At 40.5% G+C, this 23,460-nt stretch overlaps 1 protein-coding gene across 2 annotated transcripts in view; it reads right to left on the minus strand.

Moving 5' to 3' along the window:
- Positions 1 to 22,524, minus strand: part of LOC108239640 (laminin subunit alpha-3-like) — a 58,503-nt gene extending 35,979 nt beyond the window's left edge. The window contains exons 1-10 of one of the 2 annotated variants that reach the window (XM_017422465.3): positions 22,081 to 22,524; positions 21,482 to 21,634; positions 8,968 to 9,085; positions 7,337 to 7,455; positions 7,084 to 7,254; positions 6,396 to 6,496; positions 4,742 to 4,857; positions 3,990 to 4,108; positions 2,232 to 2,322; positions 734 to 865 (exon numbers count right to left, since the gene is read on the minus strand). In XM_017422465.3, the coding sequence (XP_017277954.1) occupies positions 734 to 865; positions 2,232 to 2,322; positions 3,990 to 4,108; positions 4,742 to 4,857; positions 6,396 to 6,496; positions 7,084 to 7,254; positions 7,337 to 7,455; positions 8,968 to 9,085; positions 21,482 to 21,634; positions 22,081 to 22,353 (1,393 nt within the window). In that variant the 5' untranslated portion in view covers positions 22,354 to 22,524. The remainder of the gene's footprint in view (positions 1 to 733; positions 866 to 2,231; positions 2,323 to 3,989; positions 4,109 to 4,741; positions 4,858 to 6,395; positions 6,497 to 7,083; positions 7,255 to 7,336; positions 7,456 to 8,967; positions 9,086 to 21,481; positions 21,635 to 22,080) is intronic. The other variant, XM_017422466.3, reaches the window with a different exon arrangement.
- Between the last annotated feature and the right edge of the window lie 936 nt (positions 22,525 to 23,460).

Raw genomic sequence — 23,460 nt, forward strand, 5'->3', positions numbered from 1 at the left:
ACCACAGAGTAATAAATCTTTTACCTGTAAATGACAAATAAATTGAAGTTAATGACATGGGGTACAACAGACCTTAGGCAGATCTGAAAACCATGAGTCTGTTCAGTTCTGAGTGTTTTATGACTTCATTTTTCTTGGTAAATTAGATCATTAGGAAAAATGGGACTCTTTACATGCCACGTTATGACAGTTAATTAATAACCATTTAAATTTTAAACATAAATAACAAAAAGAAGCCTTTTTTTAGGCAGAAATTGCATGAAAAGTGGATGTCTGTCAACGAGAAAGCCTTAGATGAAACATCAAACATCACTTTAAGAGATAAAGTCTTATCTTTACGCTTCTGCAGACTGCTGAGTCTGTGCCAGACGATACGGGAAAATGTTCTTTGTGTGTCAGATTTCATTTGTTTATGTGAAGTGGTGGCATGAGGAATGCGCAATAAGACAAGACAAATCTTCAGCGTGTGGAAGCGCCCCCTCCATGTGTTGCCCTACGGCAACAAAACCACGCTCCTTACAAATCTTATTTATCTTGCAGGAGGGAAAAGTGACAGATGATGAAGGTTTTGTGATAACTCAAAGCACTGGGGTTAACTTTGTCTTAAAGTCTCAACATGAGAACTTACAGGTTCGATGAACCTGTGAATAACACTCCTCTAAAAGCCTCACATGGACTCATAAAAAAAGAATAATAGGAAGCAGCTTAAATGTTTGAGTGAAACTCTGCTTACGAATGCACAGGGGGTAGTGATGGTGTCCGTCAGCACAGCGATCACAGTTTTCTCCAGAATATTGGGGCTTACAAAGACATCTTCCTGAACCCATTTCACAATGCGCTGTAGTCCTTTCATCACAGCTGCAGGCTAAAGGGGAGATTTTATGAAGGATTAATGAACAGTTTGACCATTTAATTGGGTGCAGCTAACATACACACTGATACTGACAGTAGAACCAGCACAAATAGAGTATCGGCACATACCAACTAAACATCTATGCAGTTGTAATGCAAGCTAAAATAGCTTAAAATGAAATGTCAGTTAATATCGACAGTCTCAGCATCTTCCCCTGCTAAGTTGATGTAATTGTGTTTCCGAATAAGATGGTTTACTTTTCAAAGTGTTCAGGGCAAGCCATTTAATTCCTCTACTTTGTCATGTCCAAATACAACTGCATGCTATTTATACCACAAAGAACAGCTACACAGGATCTGAGTAAGGTAAACAATAGTGAAGCTCAGTTCAGACATAGTACAGGAGTGGTGCCACTTGTGCCTGCCTGAAACAATGAGCTTAAGCCTGTCTATTTCAGCCTCACGGGTTACTCTCACAAACTGCAGGTCCTCGGTGGTGGGACGTGACTCAGATCTATGCAGCAACAATCAAATGTTGGGATACGATTGAAGCGCTAAATTACACCCTGCGATGTGTTAGAAACACTGAAACTGTTGGAAGAATATAGTTGAACATTGGATCAATAAATAACCCTAACTCCAAATAATACAAAGCCAACAATTACACAGCTTCAGCTCCCCGGGTTGGAGACAGAAAAACATGTCTGCACCAAGCTTGGATTTTATTTTCCAACAATCTTAACTACTTTTAAATGTCTTATCTCAGCAACTCAAAGATAAAGTTTATTATCGTGCTCAGCTAAATGCAGGTTTTTTTATTTTTCTGTATAGACACCATAACCCAAACTGTGACAATTGAAATGAAATGTTGTGTTTTTGGTTTTGCATTTTATCTTAAGCTCTCAGGATGTGCATCTCAGGGCTGCAGGTGTGACAAAATGACACAGGAAAGAAGTTTTCAAAGCAACAGATACGAGCTGGGGTCCCTTATTTGCTCAACCTGTCAGGTTTGTGACAGTCACCGTAGCAACATTTATCAGTATGTTTGCCACAATCTCCCACACATGCTGCGAAACAAAAGGCTTTTTCGCTCCTGTGTGTTGAGAAAAAGAAAACAGACTGCAGCACTCAAACACGAAGGAAAACCACTCAAACCAAACCACTTCCAGAAAACAATAATAAAAATCTAAAACAATTTGTACATTCAGACAGCTAAAGCAACACAAATCACACATTTTACTCCAACAGGTTCCCATTTCATTTAGATTTTTACCAAACAAAGTTTTCATTGAAAGGAATATGAGAGTTTTTGTTTTCGCCCTAAAAAACTGGGCGTTTTCACTGAAAAAAAAAGGGACAAAAAAGAAAACTTCACTCACGTATACATCCAGTGGGAGACTCAGGCCGTACTCCGTGAGGTCGGTAGAAACCTTCACGGCATCTTTCACAGTTTATTCCAGCAGTGTTGTGCTAAGGAACAACAGAAAACATCATGTTTGACCAACACATAGTTGAACTAAGAGAAGATAGATGCCACTACAGTCTCTTATTTTCTTTTTCCCTTGGGAAAAAAATGAAGAATGGTACATTTTTTGGCTTTATGAAATCAACAAGAAAATGAAAAAGAAAAAAACTATCTATACTGGTTTAAAAATATTCATAAACAAACTGAGTTATTTTAGTTCCAAAATGTCTTATAATATGCCAAGTTCTCTTTAGTTCTGCTCATTTATCATGAATGACTGCAGCTGGTAGGTTCTCTGTGCCAACATAAAAACAGGCTTTGTTTGGCAGCACTCTGTGGAATAACCAACATACATGAGAAAGAATAGTCCAGGAAGTTCAGTGCAGATCTCAAAGAGGTTTCCAAGCACAACAAAACTCTTAAAAAGTCTCTTGGATCTACTTCACCAATGCAAACTCCATTGTTATTTTTGTGAGGTGTAGAAGTTACTTGGAGGTGGGGCCACTTTGTCAATGTGAGACATAAAATGTGTCACACTAAGCTGGAAGAAACTTGGTCCTGATGACAAGACCGATCTAACGTCCACCGAACTGCAGATCTAGAAGAGGCTGAAACGCCACAGTCACTGACAACAATCAAGTCCATCACCGTGGACTGAGATGCGTTCATCTTTAAATGAGACCAGTGCTTAAACTCAAGTTGAGTGTTTATCTGGCCATCTGAAGAAAAAAAAAGTACTTCAGTAGGAAATTTTTTTTTAATAAGATCATAAATTAACCATAATGACCTGATGTGAGTTTCAAAAAGTAAAAATTAAGGCGTTTAACTCCAAGAATACTACGTCAACTGTCCAGCATGGTAGAGATAGCATCATGCTCTGGGTCAGCTGAATTTAATAGTGAAGATGGAAGACTAACTCAGGTTTTTTTTAGCCTACCCTCCAACCAACACCTGAATAATTGGGCACAACTTGGTGTTTCACCAATAAAATGGCTCCAAATTTGCCTCAAACCAGATTGTTATGATAACTTTTGTAATAAACTTCTTTAAGTCCTAACTTCAACCTTGTTCCCATTTGTACCAAAGATTCAGTTCTACGACAAAAACCCAACAAATTTAACTGTACCAATTATTAATGAGCCAAAAACTCTGGTCGGAGTAAAACCTACTGAAAAGGATATTTAAATGTTTGAGCCTACATTTACAGTATCTATAGTTTTATTTCGTGGATTTAAAAGAAGTATAAACATCTACAAGTTGGGCAGTGCACTATACACACTATACACTTTACAATTAATGGTTTTTATTTTGCTGTCATGTTTACAGTAATACCAATAAAGGTCAATTTTAATAACAACACTAATAATAATATTGATTTAAACAGATATTCCTCAAACCTTTAGATGTTACGTAAGGCCAGATATCTTGTTTCTTTTTTTCCTATAAAGTGATGGATGTAAAATAATGAATGGAAGATTATTTTAGAATCACTAATATGATTCAGAGCAAAGGGTTGAGTACACAATGCTCCACGGCAGGTCTAAAAATGCATTTACTCCTTTTAAACAAACAACGTGATTTTTTATTCTGACTGTTTTAACTTAGTTTCACCTCTTCAAACACACACATGCATTGACAAGAATCGGCTTAGACATGATATTCGTTTCGTTACCTGGCAGTCGATGCACACGCCTCCTCCTCTGTACCGGCCGAAGGTGTCTAAACTTGCTCTCCTCTTTTCCACCTCTGAGTCGTAATAACAGTCAAAGGCATGGGAGAAACACTGGCAGGCTGTGGTGGAAACCCCCCCGGACACAGACACACACAAATTCAGATTTTTGTCTATTTACTCAGCAAATTATCTATAATTCCTCTGTCTAGATTAAAGAACCATAAGCTACTTTCTAAGTAATAAGGAAAACTTCAAATGTAAAATGAACAAGACATCCTTTCTTTCTTCTGTGTACCGTCCGTGTGTCTTGTTAATGTTTATAAATGGGTAGGATGCATGTCTACCAAATGAGTGCTCTTCATCTCTATGTTTTTGTTTTTGTGGCTGCTGTTGAGTCATATTCCATCTGATACAGACTCTGATGGCTGCATGGATGCATCACTTTTAAAACATCACTGTCTAGGTTGGTGCAGGCCTGCCCGACTAATCAGTCGGGTAGGTAGGAAGACGAAAAGCAGTTATCACAAAGCTAGTAATTCACGGTGCTGTTCATCACGCGCACCATATGTGGAAAGTCCTCTCGCCTTCACGCCGAGGCTCAATACAATACCATATGAGGGCATCCACACTGGGGCTTTAATTTCAGAGGCGAGAGGACACTTCGGCCCTCTCTATGGGGCTGTAATTCAAGGAGGCAGCAGTGCGGAGAGTTTGTTTACACGTGGAATGAGCTGTTTTACAAGAATTCTTACGCTGACACTCGTTGGGGCTGTCGACGGTTGCAGCACGCCACGGATTCTGGTTGAATCCTGGGCAGCAGCGGTCACAGGACTCACCGCAGGTGTTGTGTTGGCACTCGCACTGGAGTCTAAAGAAACGAGATGACATAGCAGGATACAGCGATTTGGTGATCGTTAAAGTCTTTGAGATAATGGTGCAATTATAAAAGCTGCACATCCTCACTGACACATTATCACAAGAAAGTTACAGCACACAGGTTAGAAAGTACACCACCGCCAGAATTTGGATCCCCCCTCAAGAAAAGACTGAGAATTTTCCCCCATCAACAGTTTTAATTAACATATCCCCCAGATCATGATTTGTTACTCCTTTAATTTTGGAGGGGACACAAATTCAGGGTGGCTGAGTCACCACCTCTGCCAGAATCTGAGTCCCCTCCCCAGCAATATGGACAGAGAATAAATAAGATTAAGGTGTTTCAGAAGGACTCCTCATCATGGCTGGTTATTACTGTGATTTTCAAGATTTTTCAGCCACATCTTTCTGTGCCTTTGTTTTGCATTGCATTATTTTGTATTTCAGGATTCCAAGACTTTCTGCTTCAACAAAATGTATTTATTTATTTCACTTATATGAGGCACTTGTCATGTTCGGTAGGGAGAGAGGCGAACCCAGAGCACTGACTCATCTTTCAAAAAGAAACTAATTTATTAAAATAAAAGATAATCAAAAACAAAGGCTGACGTGGCAGCAAATCCAAACCTGAGACACAGAACGAGAGGGACAACCAGACAGCGCATGAAGCGACAACGAACCAGCAGTGAGTGAAGGACATGACCGGGTTTTAAAACAGAGGGTAATTAGGTGAAGTGGGCACAGGTGAGTGATAACAACTAGGATCAGGTGAAGATGGGCGTGGCAGGAAAACAAGAGACTGACTGAGGAGAAGTGAATGATGACAGGAAACAAAGACACGAGGAACAAGAGCTGAACTAAGACAAGGCTAACAAAGATAACTGAATAAAATAAACAATAAACTCAAACTAAAACATGAAGACAATAAAAGCAATAAACTGAATACAAAAACACAAAGAAATCCTGACAGCACTGAAATGTTCTTGTTCATTATCCACCAGATTCCAACATTCTGCATGCAGGCTTCTTCTCCATCAAGTTTCAATTCAGAGTTTCATCACAGACAAATTCAAGTCATTGGATTCGTACAATATAGATGTCAAAACCATATGAGGTAATTCTCCTTTCTTAAAGATATTTACTTTTCTTAACCCTCCTGAAGCCTTCATAAGACGAAGAGATAGAGAGAGGTAGAGAAGGCCTTGTAATTCTGGGTCAATTTGACCTAAAGGCCACAGGGGGGTTAAATGAGTCAGGGTCATACTTTAAAAATAAAGTTTGACAGCATGATTCTGGTTCCCTGTCTGTTTTATTTTCAGTATAACAGTGAAGCCCGTTCTACAAAAAGGCAGCTCTATTAATGAATAAACCCAGAAAATTTCAATCCTTGTTTGAAGTTACACTTTAAACTTACAAGTTAAAAAGCAAACAAGGAAACAGATCAGATTATAATGGAGAAGTGGCTGTATTCAGCACAAAATGATCATGTCAGATGTCCACGGCGCTGCTGAACGTGAAGATTTTACTGACCTGTTTGGGTTGTCCAGGTTCCGACCTGAACCACAAACCTGGGCATGCCCATGACAAACACAGCGTCCCCCGATGCTGACGTCTTTGATACTATAGAAGTACTGTCAGCACATTAAAAAGAATGACATTAGCACCAAAACCATTTCAAAGTATCAGCTGTTTTATTAGAAACATCAACCACAGCAGGAGAAATGTTTGTTTCTGCTTGGCAGCAAAATTGAATCATGCACGACGAGTGAAACTGTGACCCACGAGCTGAAGATTTTATCTGATGAATCAGAGCATTGCGTGAGAAAACATAATACTGCATCTTTCAAATAGAAGAAAAGTTAATTCCATTTTTGCAAATAGTGATTTAAAGTAGCTCCGCAGTTGTGTTGCTGGAAGATTTTCTTCGAAACACTATTCAGATGTCATATCACATAGAAGATCACCGGTTTGTTACTGCCTTTTTTTACTAACATGCAATCCTGAGCTTTAAGGAGAAGTACCATGTCTCACACCTGCAGCCTGAACCTGTCCCTGTCCAAGGAAGACTTGACAGACCGATCTGGCATTCAGACTGAGTCAGCAGAAAGTAAACTGGCAGGCAGGAGGTACGAAAACGTAAGTTTAGCTCGCCCAAATGGGGAAAGAACGGTGTGCCAATACGACACCTGGGTGTGAGGTTGTACGGTGTGTGTCTCACCCTGCGTGTGACGGTGGGGTCTCTCTGGGTCTTGGAGATCAGGTGGCCCAGCAGGGTGTTGGTGCGGAGGAAACGCAGACGGATGTTCGTGGCCTTCGTGAAGTCTCGCAGCACGGGTGAGTAGGTGAAATTTTTGGACCCCGGCCGACCGTTGATCAGAGAAACCACAATCTGAACAGTTTAAATCAACGAGATTGATGTTAAAAGCCAATCAATTTTGCGACATCTGTTGCTTGACTAGTTTGCAGCTTACCTCTCCGTTCTCCAAAGGGATGATCCGTGAGTATTCTGTGGTGCAGATCTGGTCATCATCCTTTAATATGCGAGCGTTGGGACGCTTTCCGAACCTTTCAATACACTCACGCTTTAAATCTGGAAATAAAAAAAAAGGTTAAAAAAACCTTTTGTTTTTATTTTTAACTTCATATGACATTAATGTGACATGCTTATTTAAGATGTCTGATAACTTTTGATTTATTCTCTAACACAACACACAAGGGAAAGCCCACACTGCTAATCTTAAAGCAACAGATTTGATTTAAAATGTGATAATTCATCAAATATTTTGAATTGGCATCTTTTGTGTTTTATCATAAGTGAAATGACTGATAGAAATACTTGATAACTCGTGTTTTAAGTATAATTGACAAATTGGACAAGGAGGGAGCTAAGGGAAAAGTAATACATAGTTGTAATATTTTGCACAATCGGACATTATTCCTGAACAATTAAATTGTCAAACTCAAAATAGATCATAAATCAAGACAAACTTGGACGAATTATACATGAAGATAAATACTGGGAGTGTAAACTTAATGAGTCGCGTTATTGTCTCTGTGTACATCTGCCTCCCAGATATGACATATCATAACTCATAAAACTGAAATGCCAAGTCATAAAACATTTATTTGTGTAATTTGGAACTGTGGCGGCATTGCAAGCCTGGTATTTAGGTTTACCTCAAATTTTACCTCATTATTGTGAAAAGTGAGATTCCTCCACTGTCAGGTATGGATTTTCCTAACTTGTTTTTCCTCCAACCACACACAAACTTACAACTGCTGTCTCCATGTGACATTGCATTGACTTCTAAATCCAAACCCTTAGCTGAACATTAACCAGGACAGGTTTATGCCTAATCTTAAATTTTACCTAACTTCAATCGCGGGGATGTTCTTTCACATGAAGAATGGACTTCAGTCGACACTACTGGTCCAAACAAAATTAATGCAGAATAATATCTTAATGCACTAATAAAAAAAAGAACACACACATAACGCTCTTGTGTTTCTATGACATCAGACATTATGACACTTAGCCTTGTTACCTGGACTGAACCCTACCCTTACACTGAAACATGTCTGCACCTTAAAATACTTTGATTTATATCATGTGGATTGACTATTTTGCTTTTTATGAGAAATAAAAGTCCCTATAATGTGACGGTGTGAACAGATTTAGGTTGGAACAAAACAAATAAAACCTGGACCACACACAAACGTATGGAGGCACGCATTCTTTCTGCCTTAAACTGCCTTAAGCAGGTAAATCATAGCGCAGGGATTAAACATCCACCAGGAAATGCATATATATCCATCTTCATTATAGGTTTCTTTAATGGCAGACAGTTTAACTTGTCACAGCTGGAAAGAAACAGGAGTTTTTCATTTTAACTGCACTCCGTGTCTGCTCTGCTCCGGGGTTTTGATGATGAAGTATAAGCCAAATCACTGAATGGTTTTGCAGATATTAATAACATCCGTGCTTCTGTAATCTAATTAAAAACAACTGAGGCACCGAGCAGGAAGTGAGTCTTTTTTTTTTTTCTCTAACGATACAAAAAGTGAATCGTTGCAAAAAAACTACAGAAACATTTGGACTTACGTGCAAAGTACTGCCACGGGGTGAACGTTCTGCCATTGTCCACGGAGCGCTCCAGCACCCACAGGTCAGGACGAGGTGAATTGGCAAACTTGATTAGGACATACGCCACATGGAAGAGCTGAGAACCAGAACACAAAGAGCAGGCTAAACAAAAGGCACTCACTGCTCAGAGCGGATTTTGGCAAAAAGCTGCAGTTTCCTGTGCTCTGTTGCTTCTATTGAGTAAAGGCTCAGCTTTTGGGCTTTGACAGGTTTCTTATTTCCTTTCTTGTGGAACATCAGCATTGTGTTCCTTGAAAGAATCCCAGCTGAATTAATGACTTGAACTGAGATGTGTTTTTCCTGCCTTGAGATGGTTTGTACTCCTGTAGCTTTACTGACTGCAGCGAAATCTGGGCACACAGAAAAGTTCAAACAACCTCTGCAGGTGCAGCCAGGTTAGTAAAAAAAAAAAAAGACTAAGCTGATTCCGGTTTGTTCTCTGAACTTTTTATCTCCACCTCCCATCGGTATATAGAGTCCATACAAGGGCAGAAAATGCAGCAGGTGACTGTTTCTGTCAGGCTCCTGATGCTCACTGAGGTACGTTCCTCTTTGCATTTCATCAACATTATTCACAAACCTTAAAGAGCAACTAAATTAGGCTTGATTGACCATTGTAGAAGAGAAAGGCAAAGCTTTTTTTGTTTGATCTTCACAGTTTCAACATTGCTGGGAATTTAAACCCTGCGACGCCAATCTGCACACGACACCTGCAGTGTCAACAAAAGGCCTCGTTCCACCCCTGTTGAAGGACACAGTTCTTCTAAACGCTGCCATAGAACCTAAAGGATATGTTTGCGTGTGTAACAAGGCTCAAAACATAGAGTACTCCAAGGATAAATGCTCTATGTAAAGACGGTGAAGCTAAACGGCACCTAAAATGTTGTACCCTATCTTTATAAGAAAAAAAAAACCTTTCTGCAGGCTGTCTCTCCTGAGAATGATGAAGGCAGGCCCACACTCGTCTTTCATCCCTCAGCACCTTGATAAAAAGCCAGGCAGGCGCGGAAAATATTCAGGTTTCCGTCTCTCCATGCATGAAGCAAAGAGTTGTTTAAAGCACATCAAAAGCATCGACCGTTGAATCACTGACTCTTTTAAAACTTTTAAAACGTATCCACAATTTCGAGTGAATTCCTCTCCCAACCCAAAGAAGCGCAAGCCTCAAATTAGCTCTTAGGGTTGATGTATTGTGAGAGAGTTCAGGGGTCAACCTGGGAATTGTATGGCCTTGTTTTTAGCACACTGTCAACAAACCCTAATAACTAACAACAAAATCACCAGGTTGCAGAGCAGGAATAGTCCCCAACTTGTCTTTAATCAGCGTTGCTACAGCGGAAAACAGCCAGACTGCAAGAATGTCTCCTTCAGACCTAAACTGCGAATAGGGTGTGTCCTGAAATTAATCAGAGAGCATTTCCCCCCACATGCAACAGGATGCACAGGCAACAAATAAAAGAGGAAAAAAAAAATAATAATGAACGGTGCAGAAGAAGTGTGTCGTCATTTATCATTAGGACCAAGAGCTGTGTAGTATCAGTGCGTTGGTTCCGCTGAGGACAGAGAGGATGTTTAGTTCACACGGGCTGTGATGACATGAAGGGAGGAGGGGGAAAAGGGTCGGGGTGGCAAGAGACGTGCTGGCTGGCATGCAGACCCATCTCAAATTCCAAACATAGCGCCACATCCCCTCCCCTCTCAAAAAAGCAGAGTTTGCCGCTGCTCTCTGGAACCTGTCAGTGACACATTGTAGTGAAGATCTTCTCCAACGCTTGTTCTTGTACAGGAGATAACATGTACAGGTCCTCAAAAGCCTTCATCTCAAGTTCTACAGGGGGGTCAGTGGGGCGAGATAATGGGTTTGAAATAGTTTACTGGATTATGCATCACTAACGATGTCAGTCAGCCATCATTGTTTCTGCGGATCTTTTCAAAATGAACATTTGTGCTGAAGAAACGGAGCTGTGTATCGCTTCCTTTGTGCCAGCGAAAAGGCACTTATTTCATCCTAAAAGGATGTTAAGATGGATCAGAGCAAGTGTAATGACTTGGAACCGACAGTCATGTTCTTCATACTAGAGGCAGACCACCTAATTAGACCAAATATTGTTTTTTTGTTTTTTAATGTCTGTCTTTTGTGCTGTCTGCATCGGTATCGGCCATTTAAAAACCTGTATCATTCGACTTCTACTCCATAGCTTCGACAGCGGGGCTAGTTTGTTGAATCATTAAAGGCTTATTTTGGTCATGAAGGGTGAGAAAAGCTTCATCTTGTATTTGTGCCATGAAAACAAGAAACAGGCCGCTACCTCTTGCTACCAAAGTGAGAAGAATCTGTCTCCGATACTGTAATCCTGGAAGAAGGAGCCCCGTCCAGACACGGCTTTGCTGCCTCTCCAACTGTATCCTGCCAAGCCAAACACACACTCCTGAAATGGGCCCAGCACATTTGTGCTGTTCGGAGAGCGCTTGATATATTGTGATGACACGCGGCGCGCATGAATGGAGGATTCCGGCGGCGTAAAAGACATTAGACACATTGACAAGCGTGTGGCTAACAGACTTGGAATAACACTCGAGCTGAGCCGTCCTCTGGCCTTCCCAGCGTCTGCAGCAGCTTTAGATAAGACCGTCATGCGAGGAGGTTTAGCGTGAGGCTGGTTTCACAAAGGTCAGGGCCTGAACCGTGGCAGGCGTGGACAACCTTCCCCGCCTTTCGTCAGCCTACTTAAATTCCCGACCTTGACGGCTCCATGTTACACATCGAGGTATAAGGTAACCAGATCTCCTCCTATTAACACATCGGGGCCAGGAGACCAAACAACATTTTAACAACAACGCATTAACATTTTCCCACTTCTTATTCTACTTCTCACAAGGTGAAAATTACTAAATCTGTTGACTGAGTACATAAAACATGTTTTTGTTGTCTGAATGATTAAATCGACACGACAAAACCTTGAAAAATCCAGTTAGTTAGACAGTTTAAATGTGACAAACCTCTAACTTCACACATGCTTGACCTCGTACCCAAAGAGAAATCAGAATTTAAAAAAGGAAAGCCCTGATTGTGTAACCTTTAGCCAGTTAGTTCAATGAGGTGAGTCGTAAATTTAAATAGAAGTCTCTCACCAACTCTTTAAACAATTAGGATTATGGTTTCTGTAGCAACGCCTGTCTCTTGACTAAATTACCCATAAAGTTGACATTTTGAAATGATAGTAAATACCGTGTGCTGACAAGTGTAAATTAAACGCGCACACACAATCCATAACTACCAGCACGATTCCAAAATGGTGTGGAAAATGATAATTGTAACAACATGCAGGGGTTTGTTAAGAAATCATATGTGGAAAAAATAGCATGAAAACAACCTATTAAACTTTTAAATTCTTATTTTGATAATATAGATTATGTTTTGGCGTGAAACAGGAGCACATTTATTGCAATGTTCCATCATCTTGATTTCATCACAAGAATTGGAAATAATTTATGAAGGAAGTTGCTTAAAAACAAATTTGAAAGCAAAACGTTTTATTTTGCTTTGTTTTTCCCTGATAAAGGTTGTTCAAGAATCTGTAGCCCACTCTGTTGTGCGAGTCTGGACTTTGTGCTATTCGCAATTTAGCACCCAGAATTTTTTATTTTTTTTAAAAACCTCTGGGCTGCATTTTTATTTAAAGTCCCAACAGTTGACTTGTGTCCTTTTTCTCTAGCAGGATCTTTTCACAAAGTAAAAGACCTAAACTTATTTCTAAAAGATCACATTAATCTCGAGTGCAGATGGTGTTTTGTGACACAGATTCTCAGGGTCTTGGATGCATAAATCTATAAAAGTCATAACAATTCTAACGAAGGCAACAGAGTTCCTATCAGTGAGGCTGTAACTTAACCTTTGATTACACTAAGAGACTATATGTACACAAAACAACAACAAGGACATCATAAAATGCTCTGTCATATATTAAAAAGTATATAATTGTTACAGAAACAAGTTATTTGTGCACGTGCAGAATGCGGTTTGGTGTTTTCTTCCTGAAATGCTTTAATCTAATCTGTTTTAGGGCTGTGTATTTCTAAATAGAATTTAAAATTAAGCTTTGTCAGATCAAATAACTGTTTTCTATATTAATTCAGTGCATCTGTTTGGGCCCAGAAAAGGCAGCCTAATTTCTTATTCATGTTTACATCTTATTTCTCTGACTTGTATCTGTCTCACAGCAAGAAGGTCTCAGGTTTGAATCTCTGCTGACTCAAGGTTGTCATTTCTCAACGTGCCTGAGTGGGTTTTCTTTAAATACTCGTGTTTTTGAGGGGTTTTTTTTCAACAAATAAAGTTGGACTGGACAGACTGGAAACCTGAGTGTATATGTGAACGTTACAAAGCAGGTTTAAAAGAAAAAAATTGACTTACAGAAGGTTTCCAAAAGGAATGCAGAAATGAGCTGTCTGTTTTTAATGCAGTGCCATCGAAAGCACAGGGATCATGGCCATATTGTTTTGTTTTGTTTTTAACTTTGTTCCACTTCTGTACCAAGATTTCTCTGAATCCTTAGAGGAGAGATTGTGAGAAACCAAACAAACTTTTGCCCCAAACCATTTTTCACCGCCTCACCCCTCCATCTTTCCTTCTGAAAGGCTCAGCCCCTGTGACTTTTTTTTTTTTCACTCAACCATTACTGACTTATTACCAGTTAACCAAATTATTGATGAGAGGCTCTAATAAGTGAGAAAAAACATAAATAAAAGCTTCAGTGTTTGATGTGTCTTCAGGTTATCATTTTTAATGAGGCTTTAATTCTGTAAATGCTGATTCAGCTGTTCTTTTTACAGTACATTTGTTGCAATCAAACTACTTCTGCATACTTAGTTTTTACTCCATTCACGTATCAAAACATTCAGCTCATTGACGAGATGGGTGCTACGACTTTTGGTTTTTGCATTTTTTATATTTCTCAAACTATTTAGCTTTTATTACAAATATTTTCCCCATAGATTTACATGAAGATCTCTTCAATTTGTGCTACTTATGCTTCTTTTAGCTATCATTCTGCTACTTTTAGCTACTTTTGATGCTTTTCCCTCGCTACTTCCTACTTTTTGTTTTTAGCCAGCCTTTTGATACTTTAATACTTTAAGCTTCTGGCTAGTTTTTAAAACCTTTAGCTAACGTTTTGCTTCTTTAAGCTTTTTGCTACAGTTCTGCTTCTTCTGGCTTTACCAACTCAGTTTCAGCTAGTTCAACAAATTTCAGTCAAGTCATTCAGCCCTCAGCAATCACGCTGCCTTTTTTACTGAAATGCTTTTTCTCTGGTGTAATAAATATTTCATTTGCTTTCACAAAAATCTTTTTGCACTTCACCCAAACTGGTTGCAGCAATCTGATTGTAATTCGTGTTAAACAGGCATGAAATGGCAGCTTGCGTATCAAAAGAGAAAAGCCCTGCAGAGCCAGGGGACCTAAAGCTACAACAAGATCATAATCCTGTAAAATAAACTCCATCTGAGTGAGATCCTCGGAGCCTGATGAGGGATCGGCTCGTTGCAAATCTACGCAGAAGAAGAGGCAGGTCTGAGCGTTCTGCAGTGGGGGGGGGAGCGGGTTGCCCCCTGTTTGTAGCAATGCAATGTACAAATGTTTGTCTGTCTGCAACAGGTGGGAGGTGGAGGGGGAAGGGGGCTGTCTGGTGTATTTTCCTCTGTCTCCACGACAGAATTAGTTACGTGTCACAAAAAAAAAACAGTCGGCTAAAAGCTGCAGAAGTGTAACAGAAACATTATGAGCGTGCATGTTTCTACATGTTTGCAGTCCTTTCAAGATAAAAGCCTGAGCTGCAGCTGCTCAAGATCTTGCACTTACTGTATCTGTGGGTTTCTGTAAACACTAACACTATGTTTAAGGCGGATCTAAAAAAAAAAAACTTTAAAAGAAAAAGAAAAAGCAAGCAGGGCTGCTGAACAATCGTGTCTGCAAGTGTAGGTGGTGTTAGCAAAATATTTAAGGCAAATTTTAACAAACTTTTCAGAAAGCAATTCTTGGATGTATGTTTACAACTGATTAATACCTGGAGATAGCTTGATTCAAGATGGCTGCCACAACCAAGTGGCCTTAAAATACCCAGAAATGGCTACAATTCATTCCTTTTTTTAAAGCTACTGAGCTAAAATTCAGTGTTGTAGTAGCTGAGATTGATCCCCAACACATATTCTGAGCACTAAGAGATTGTGCAAGGTCGTATTTTAAAATTTTGCCATTAACTATATGGAGTCAACTGTGTCTGTCTGTTAGCAAAATACTTCAAAAACCACTGGACAGATAATATGGAAACTTTAAGGTAACAATCATTGGATGTACATCTACAACTGATTAACTTTTGGATGGCCGCCACAGGCAACTGACCTTAGAAAACACATAAATGGCTGTAACTCAGATAATTTAACAAATACTGAGCTAAACTTCGATGTCACAGTAGCTGAGAATCATTCACACCACATACTCTGAGTGTGACAGCTCACAGTATTGCATAAGATGGTGCATAACGATATTTTCAAGGTTTGACCAAATCAGCTACAATGCCATCATTTTTTTAACATAACTATTGAAGTGATCTAAGTCTAAAACTCTGGCATGAAAGGCAGCAGATATATGCATTACCTCAAGGAATGCTAGGCCTTTCATTTTTGATATTAAGTTTTTTAATATCACACTTGTTATAAATTACATTTTATATTTTGTTGTGTGTTAGCAAAGTTCCCCCATGAATCTTACATCTAATCAAAAAAACCTATATGAGTATATTTTTCAGCAGAAATATGTAGTAATTTATCATTTCATAGTGATGCAATATTTCCTCTTTCAGTGATCTCAGTTCAGCGTGCTTGAGGGTATACTATTTATGACACAGTTGCGTCAAATAGGTCCAGGAAAACGGCTGCTCTCTTCCCATTGCATCAATGCCCGCGTCACTAAACCTGTGACCGGTGATTAGCATTGCTGTGGACCAAATGATGACAAAGGCCTTGCAAAGGTGGAAATTTCCCCATTAAACCCCCCACAAGCTTTTCCACGCCGCGGCTCCAGGTTTAGGCGGAGCTGAAGTCCAAAAGTCAAACGTGACGCACCCTTCAGGCCGGGCTGAATTCGATAACTCGCACCCGGCGGCTGTTATTAGAGCAGTAAATATCTGCTGGGGTGGCTTGGCCCCTCGAGCCGACCAGCTAAACACGGTGACTTACATCACCTCCGTACATCTAACAGCCAGTTTTGTCTCTGGGACTGAGCCAGCTGCACTGTACCAATAAATCCATATGAAAAAAGCTTCATCTCTACAGCAGAGCAGACTGGATTTTAACAGCAGTTTACTCCGTTTTGTTTGGCTCAAACATACAAATCACACTGACATCTTAATTACAACTACAGCGTTTGCATCATTTTTAAATTGATATTTTCAAACCTCACTATAGGAATGCGAAAGAGGCAGCACAGCGTTACAATATCATCCTTGCATACGGATGATGTTGCTAAGAGGGCTGAGAGCAAAAGAAAATAAAACACTTTCTGCCGTTACTTGCAGTCATGCGAAAAGGAAAGCTCATTGCACTTTTAATTCAAAAATCTTTTCTACGCCCAGTTCATACCAGGTCTTCAAATGAGGTAAATCCTACCTCAAATGAACAAAAACACATTGCGTCAGTATTTATTTAAAAAAAAACTAAGCCAAAATGCAGAGTGTGTGACAGCCAGACGCTTCTCATCAAATCATACAATTACTGTTCACCAGCATGAGAAGCGCCTCAATAAAAGCTGAAGTTTTGTCAGTTTGTTGATCTGAAGCATTGATTTGGGTGTCAACATAATGCCAAGGATGAGCAACATCTAAAAACATCTTTAGAGAAACAATCATTGCCTTCTATCAACTCAGGAGGTCTTATCCAAACACACCGAAGTCCATCGGCATTAATAAGGGAAGATTATTCACAAACAATCCCTAATGTTCCCATGTCTGGATATCCCAGTTTTTATGGAGCCATCACTCAGTGCTCGGAGAAGCTGCAGATAACTCGTCAGCTACACCTCAGACTGTAAAAGCATCATTTAGATAGCACATTTAAAAAGAAATAAATTAAACAAGCAAGGCTTTTTTTTTGGTAGGGCTTGCCAGGAGAAAGCCTCTTCACTCTTTAAGAGCACGGCAAAAAGTTTAGCTTTAAAAAGTTTCACTAGAATAAAACTAAAAGACATCTGGAACGTTGTCTTCTGGACAGAAGACCTACAGTAAGTAGGCATGGTCAGCCATGATGCATAGTGCTTTAGATAATAAAAAACAAAATAAAATGCACACACGCCATATTTTCTAACACAGAAGTGGGAGGCTCATGATTTGGGTTTATCCGGACCTGAGCACCTCACACAGACTGAGTTATTACTGAGTAAACCTAAACATTTACAACAAAAGTCCAGAGTTCAGCCTGATTGAAATGCTGTTTGTGGGTCTACAAGCTTCTGAATTATAAAGTGGTCTTAGTTTTTCTTCTTGTTGATTTAAGGTTTGGTTTGACCTCATTTTACAGCTCGGAGAAGTCAATACCAAAAGTTTTACAAGTGAAAGACTCTTTTCTCTCTTTCTCCATGCATGCAGTTTTTATGTTTTTTTTTTTTTTTTTTTTTTTTATCTTGGCACTTTCTCGCCACCAAATCACACCACATCACTACTTTTATCCATGAGAAAAAAAAAAAACAAGAAGGGCTAGGTCAACTTCAATGCCGCTTTAGGCAAAGCAAACCTTTGTGAGAGCCTGTGAGCACAGAAAGGATGTCACACAATACCGCCTTGAAGGATTCTGACACAAAAGGGGGCAACGGCTGCAAATAAAACATTCAAACCATCTCTGGTGGGAGGTGGACCCCTGAGCGGGAGGATTAGGTTTCTGGGGAATGGCTCTAAAATTGGGTTCTTGGCAGCTTTGTCTCGTTGTGATTGCAGAATTGTGAGTAGAGCCAAAGCCACTGGACCAACCTGGACCAAGGCATTCCCGCCCACTTATAGTACAAAGCCAAGTCATGGATTTTTCAACTGTTTACATCCTCTAAAGTTAAAGATGCCCTCTACAGATTCACTAATGTGTTGTGGGGTCCAAACAACAACTGAAAGCAGCCAAACCTCCCCACAAAGAGCCATTAATACTTAACACCCACAGAGATAATTAACAACTTCAACCCTAAAACTTTGGCATCGTCTCTTGAATATCAATCAGGAACAAATCAAGAGCGTATTTTACTGTCCAGCATTCATCCAGTGCCTGACCACCAATCAGAAGCAGTGGAGACGAATCAGACAGGAGGCATACAGCAGTAAGCCCCGGTATGTTTGCCTCACATGGTCTACTCTGCGTTCACTCAAGCAGATAAGCATGTGTAGTCATGGCTCCTAAAATACATTCCCAAGAAGAAAAAAAAAAAAGGAGCCAGTGGCCAGTCTGATTTATGGTGTAAATGTTTAGCAGAACAATGACTTGCCCACTGCATCCTGTAATGGCTTAACAAGAGCAAAATTTCCAAGAAATTAATCTGTTTTTAAGCTCATGTCATGCCTGATGGGCTCTAGTGGAACTATTTAATCAGTCAAAGAGGAATGAAGTGTGTGGCTAAAAACTGCATGGATCAGATGTTCGGATGTGTTATACGCCGTTCAGTTAATCAGAACCCAAACCGTCCCCTCTGGGTCAAATGCTACAGAGGCATTTATGCCAAACACCATCTGTCATAAAGGGGGCAGCTGAGTTCCCCGGAGGTCACTTCCAGATCGAAGATAGGATTTGTCACGGGGTCAGGGGTCAAAAGCCAAGAAAGCACAAACAGGGAGCAGCTTGCCTGCTCACACGGCCCTGTCTGAGACTTCGAGCCTCATCGAGAAAAGTTCAAGCTGAAGGCAGTTCACAGAGCGCACAGGGCACAGAAAGTACCTAAAAGTGTGGGCACCCCTGGTAAAATATCTATGGGGGGGATTTCTAAAGTGTGATGACAACAGTTTTTTAGATTTAAAACAGCATTTACTTTTTAGTGTTACATTCGTTTCAGTATGTCAAAATAAAAAAGCAAAACACATCCTGGTCACCCAGTATTGTCAGTGGATACCTAGGATAAACGATGTTAGGTCAAAATATGTATAAATAAATAAATATTTGTTAAATGGACTTTACTTATATAGCGCCTTTCTAGCCAATCAGGCCCCTCAAAGCGTTTTACAACACAATCTGTGGCCTCATTTACCCATCCACACACATTCACACAGCACTCTGCTACATCTCTACAAAGCAAACCTGAATAAATCATTCTATGGAGTCTAATCAGTGCTTTAGATCACATTCATACACCGATGGGGCAGGAATACTTCAACATGTGGCACACTGGTGAAATCAAACCTGCTATAACCACTGAGCCACAGACACCCAAAAAAAAAAAATTTCAGCATAACACTGTACAGAGCCAAAATGATCAAAATATTTCTGACTATTTTAGATTCATCTTTGACTCTGTGGCTTCAATTACAATAATTATAATTATTAGTTCTTTATTTAACTGACCCAATTACATAAATAGGATCTAACAGAGACTTCAGACTACTGCAAGCTCTGTATTGGGCAGCTTAGACTTATTGAGTAGTTCCTAAGTATAATAAAGTCTTTAAAGGGAAAAGGAAAGAATTATTAGACCTGCTAACAACACTAGAGGCTCACAATTTTAGACATTAGAACTTAAATTAAAAGGAATATTTGTCAGATTTTATTGCAAACCAACTGTGAAGGTATTTGACTAAAACTGCAAAAAAAAAAAAAAGTCAGCTTCTTGCAGGTGGCACAGGGCAAGTTCCAGGATCAAATAAGAGCACATGTTTGCCCAAATTATGAGACCAGTCCAACCCAGTGTAGGTGGGATTCTGTAGTATGACTGTTAAATCAACAGACTCATCACTACAGCTCGTGCTGTGGCCTGCATTTCTCCAACAACCCGCTTCAATCAGATTAGTCCTGCTTTAAACTTAGCAGAACAAGCTTCGCTTCAAACAATCTACTCTGAAACAAAGAATCCGGAAACAGCCTTGTCAAAAAAAAAAAAGAAAAAAAATCTTTGAACTTTTTCTCACATTTTAGCATAAACATTGACTGTGCCATTATCTGACATATCTGCTCGGAGCTCCCCGGAGACCAGCTGAACAGCCACCTGCATTCATCTTGAAAGAAACCGCAGCACCCATTCAGAGGGTCTGTCTAGCCCACATATTTCATTAAACACGCCGTTTATCTCTGGCTTTCAAAATAATCTACAAAGCTACAAAAGAACCAGAGGGAGCAGTCCAACATTTGACAGTTCAGACTGTCTTAAGGCCTAGATATCAGTAATGAGCATTAAAACCCTCCAGGCAGGTAAAGAACACATATATCAGCTCAGAAAGACGCCGAACTCAAACTGCAACGAGTGTGAAAAGTTGTGACAGCCAAACATTAGCGTATTAGTGGTCGCCGATGTGACAGGTATGTGGCGTGTGTGTGCATACGCGGGTGAGGTTGTGTGGTATTGATTGAGGGCTGGGTGTTGTCTGGTTGCCACAACTCCAACCACGCTCCTTTTAGCACACGATAATACAGTGATGCTGCTTTCCCCGCTCCCAAATAAACTGAGCATTACCACGTATTAAAGGCAGACATCCCTGACGGCCCTGCATGTGTCCATCCTCCTGTGGGCTGGGAGGGGAGGGTCACTATATTTAGCTGCGTGGGATTTTCTCTCAGCTCACTCTGGCTAAAAGCAGAGACAGAAAAGTCCACACCCATTGTCAGACAGGGTGTCCGCTGAGAGCCAGAAGGTGCAGCACGTGTGCAGAGGAGCGGTTTTGTCACTCGTCCAGAACTAGTCAAAGCCCTTGTTTGTGCGCGAGGTCCCCGGTTCCACCTGCGCATCTCAAATCTGATTTTCAGTGCCTCTGATCCCTAATCCAAAGACAGCATTCCTCTCTTTCCACACAGGGGATAATTGAGCGTGAGGTGCAGTTTTACGGGCTGCTGGCCAACCTCCTGCCAGCGCCACGGGTCGGGATGGAAACTCCAGCCAAACGGGCGTGAACCTGATTCCTGGCAAGAGACCAGCCGCGGCACATGACTGCTGCTTGCCGAGGTGATGAATCTCACGCTGAAAACATAATCGTCCAACACCTCCGAGATCTTGTGGTAGAAACAGCGTGGGTCAACACTTTCAAAACAAATCCAAACTCAAAGTAGAGCGATAACACAATCTGTGGCGATGTTTTACCACGTCAGGTAAAGAGGATAACTTTTTTTCCCCTCTCCCCTCAGCAGCACAAATTCTCTCCTCCCTCTTTGACATTCAGGTGCCACATTTTACTGTCGCCACAGTCCTGTCATTCTTCCAGCAGCAGGTAAAAAGTTGGTAAACTTCCGGTCGTGCTGTTCTCACCTGCCCGAGGTCCAGGGTAACGTTCACCTCGTTGTAGACCAGTCCCCTGGAGAGAGGAGGGCTCTGCCACCACCGCTCTGTCCCGTCAATGGCACTGCTCACGGGGTGGGCTTTTGTGGGCTCCATGGAGTTGCAGTAGTCGCAGAATTGGCCCTAAATGAAATCAGGTCAGATTAAAAGAATAAGATTCACGTCAAAACATTTGCAACAGAGAATCATTTAAGTTACAAAAAAAACAATAAAATGTTTGGATTTTTTTTACCACTTAACAGTAGAGACTTTAATGAGAACTTTTGAGAGTATGTTGAAGGACATTTCCTTTGGGAAATGTGGGAATCAGCTCGAGTGTGTAAAACTATTTCTGGCAGTCAGACAAATTTGTCAGGACTGAGAAAAATGTACCCTGTGGGGCTTTATACACTCCTGTACTTGTTTAAAAGACAGTGGCCTATTAATAAAAATATATAAAAAATAGTTACCAGTTACCAGTAAGATGCCAAATAAAACAACCAGTTCTCGACATGGGAATCTAGCTGAACTCTGACCCTGTAGGTCCCTTTTACGCACTTATTACGCACGGGGGTTTTGGAGGGTCTTACCTGAATGTTTTGAGTCGGAAGTCCAACGGTAGGTCCTCCGACAAGCTTACAGTACAAATCATTTCTCGGTGCCCCGGACTCATCCTGTCCGCAGGTCGCGGTGGCTGATATCCCGGAGCCCTCTGCGAGGTTGAAGTAGGGCGGATTCAAGCTGAAGCCCGTCAGGTCGTTAAACGTCTCCTGTCCCGCCGCGTCCCTGAAAAGCGTCACCCCAGAGGTGAGAAACACAGCGAGGAGATGAACTCCCGTCACCCTCCTCGCCATGGTCCCCATCACAGATCCTCGTAGATGCTGAGCGCAACCCCTCCGCCTGCCCGTGGCTCCTCTCGTCACCTGGAGGTGTCCATGAAAACGCGCACAAACGAAGCGGAGCTGCTTTTACGCGAGGGGCTCTCTCTGTTCGGTGACGACCCTGAGGAAGGCTGGGAGTTGTATGGAGGTGTGCCCTGATTCTCGGAGCATATGAGCGGAGGGACGAGGCGAGGTTTCCCTGCTGCGAGCTCTCAGGTGTCTGAGCTGGGAGGGAGGGAGGGAAGGGGGCCAAAGGTCTGCCATCACCACTTCACTCCGCGCTCACTGGCTCACAAGCACGTGCACGTTTCTTCTCACAGGTTCATTATTATTATTATTATTATTAGTAGTAGTAGTAGTAGTAGTAGTAGTAGTATTAATGCCTTAAATAAAACAAGGTTAAGTTTGTAAAATAAAAAATATAAATATATATCTAAATTAATGATTGTTTAGTCTTCTAAAATGAAGCCGCATGAGAAGATAGAACTAAGTGGTTGTATATATATTTTCCACTTAAACTTATATCATGTTTTTAATTCATATTTAGCTAATAAAGTGTAACGCCACTGACGGCCCTTTCACGGTGATCTGGCGCCCTCTAATGGAGAAAACTTTTATCACATGGCAGTATATGTCGTTGTTAGTTTTCGGCCGCATCTTTACAGATTTTATCAAAACGTGGAATCCCATTTCTGCCACTTTGAATTTAAAAAAAATCTAAGTCATATTTGTGAGATAGTATTTCATAAATCTGAGACGCTGTCGCCAAATTATGAGAAAATATTTCATGATATGTTAGATATTTTTTTCAAGTTAGGACTTAGCATCTCAGAATAATGAGAATATAAGTCATAATTATGAGATACTAGCTCATAAATATATAGTGTCTCAATTTTGAGATCGTATTTTGATTGCAAGATGGTAAGTTATAAATATGAAATATATATTTATGAGATGTTACAGTGTAATTTTGGGATAGTCTTTGACATGGCTATGTGAATGCTATGAATACTGGGAATAAAACATATGCTGCAATAGCAAAATCATTTTTTTCTTTTTATTATTATTATTGACCATGTACGAACATGC

Source organism: Kryptolebias marmoratus, linkage group LG20 (genome assembly GCF_001649575.2).
Source record: "Kryptolebias marmoratus isolate JLee-2015 linkage group LG20, ASM164957v2, whole genome shotgun sequence".
NCBI classification, from domain to species: domain Eukaryota; kingdom Metazoa; phylum Chordata; class Actinopteri; order Cyprinodontiformes; family Rivulidae; genus Kryptolebias; species Kryptolebias marmoratus.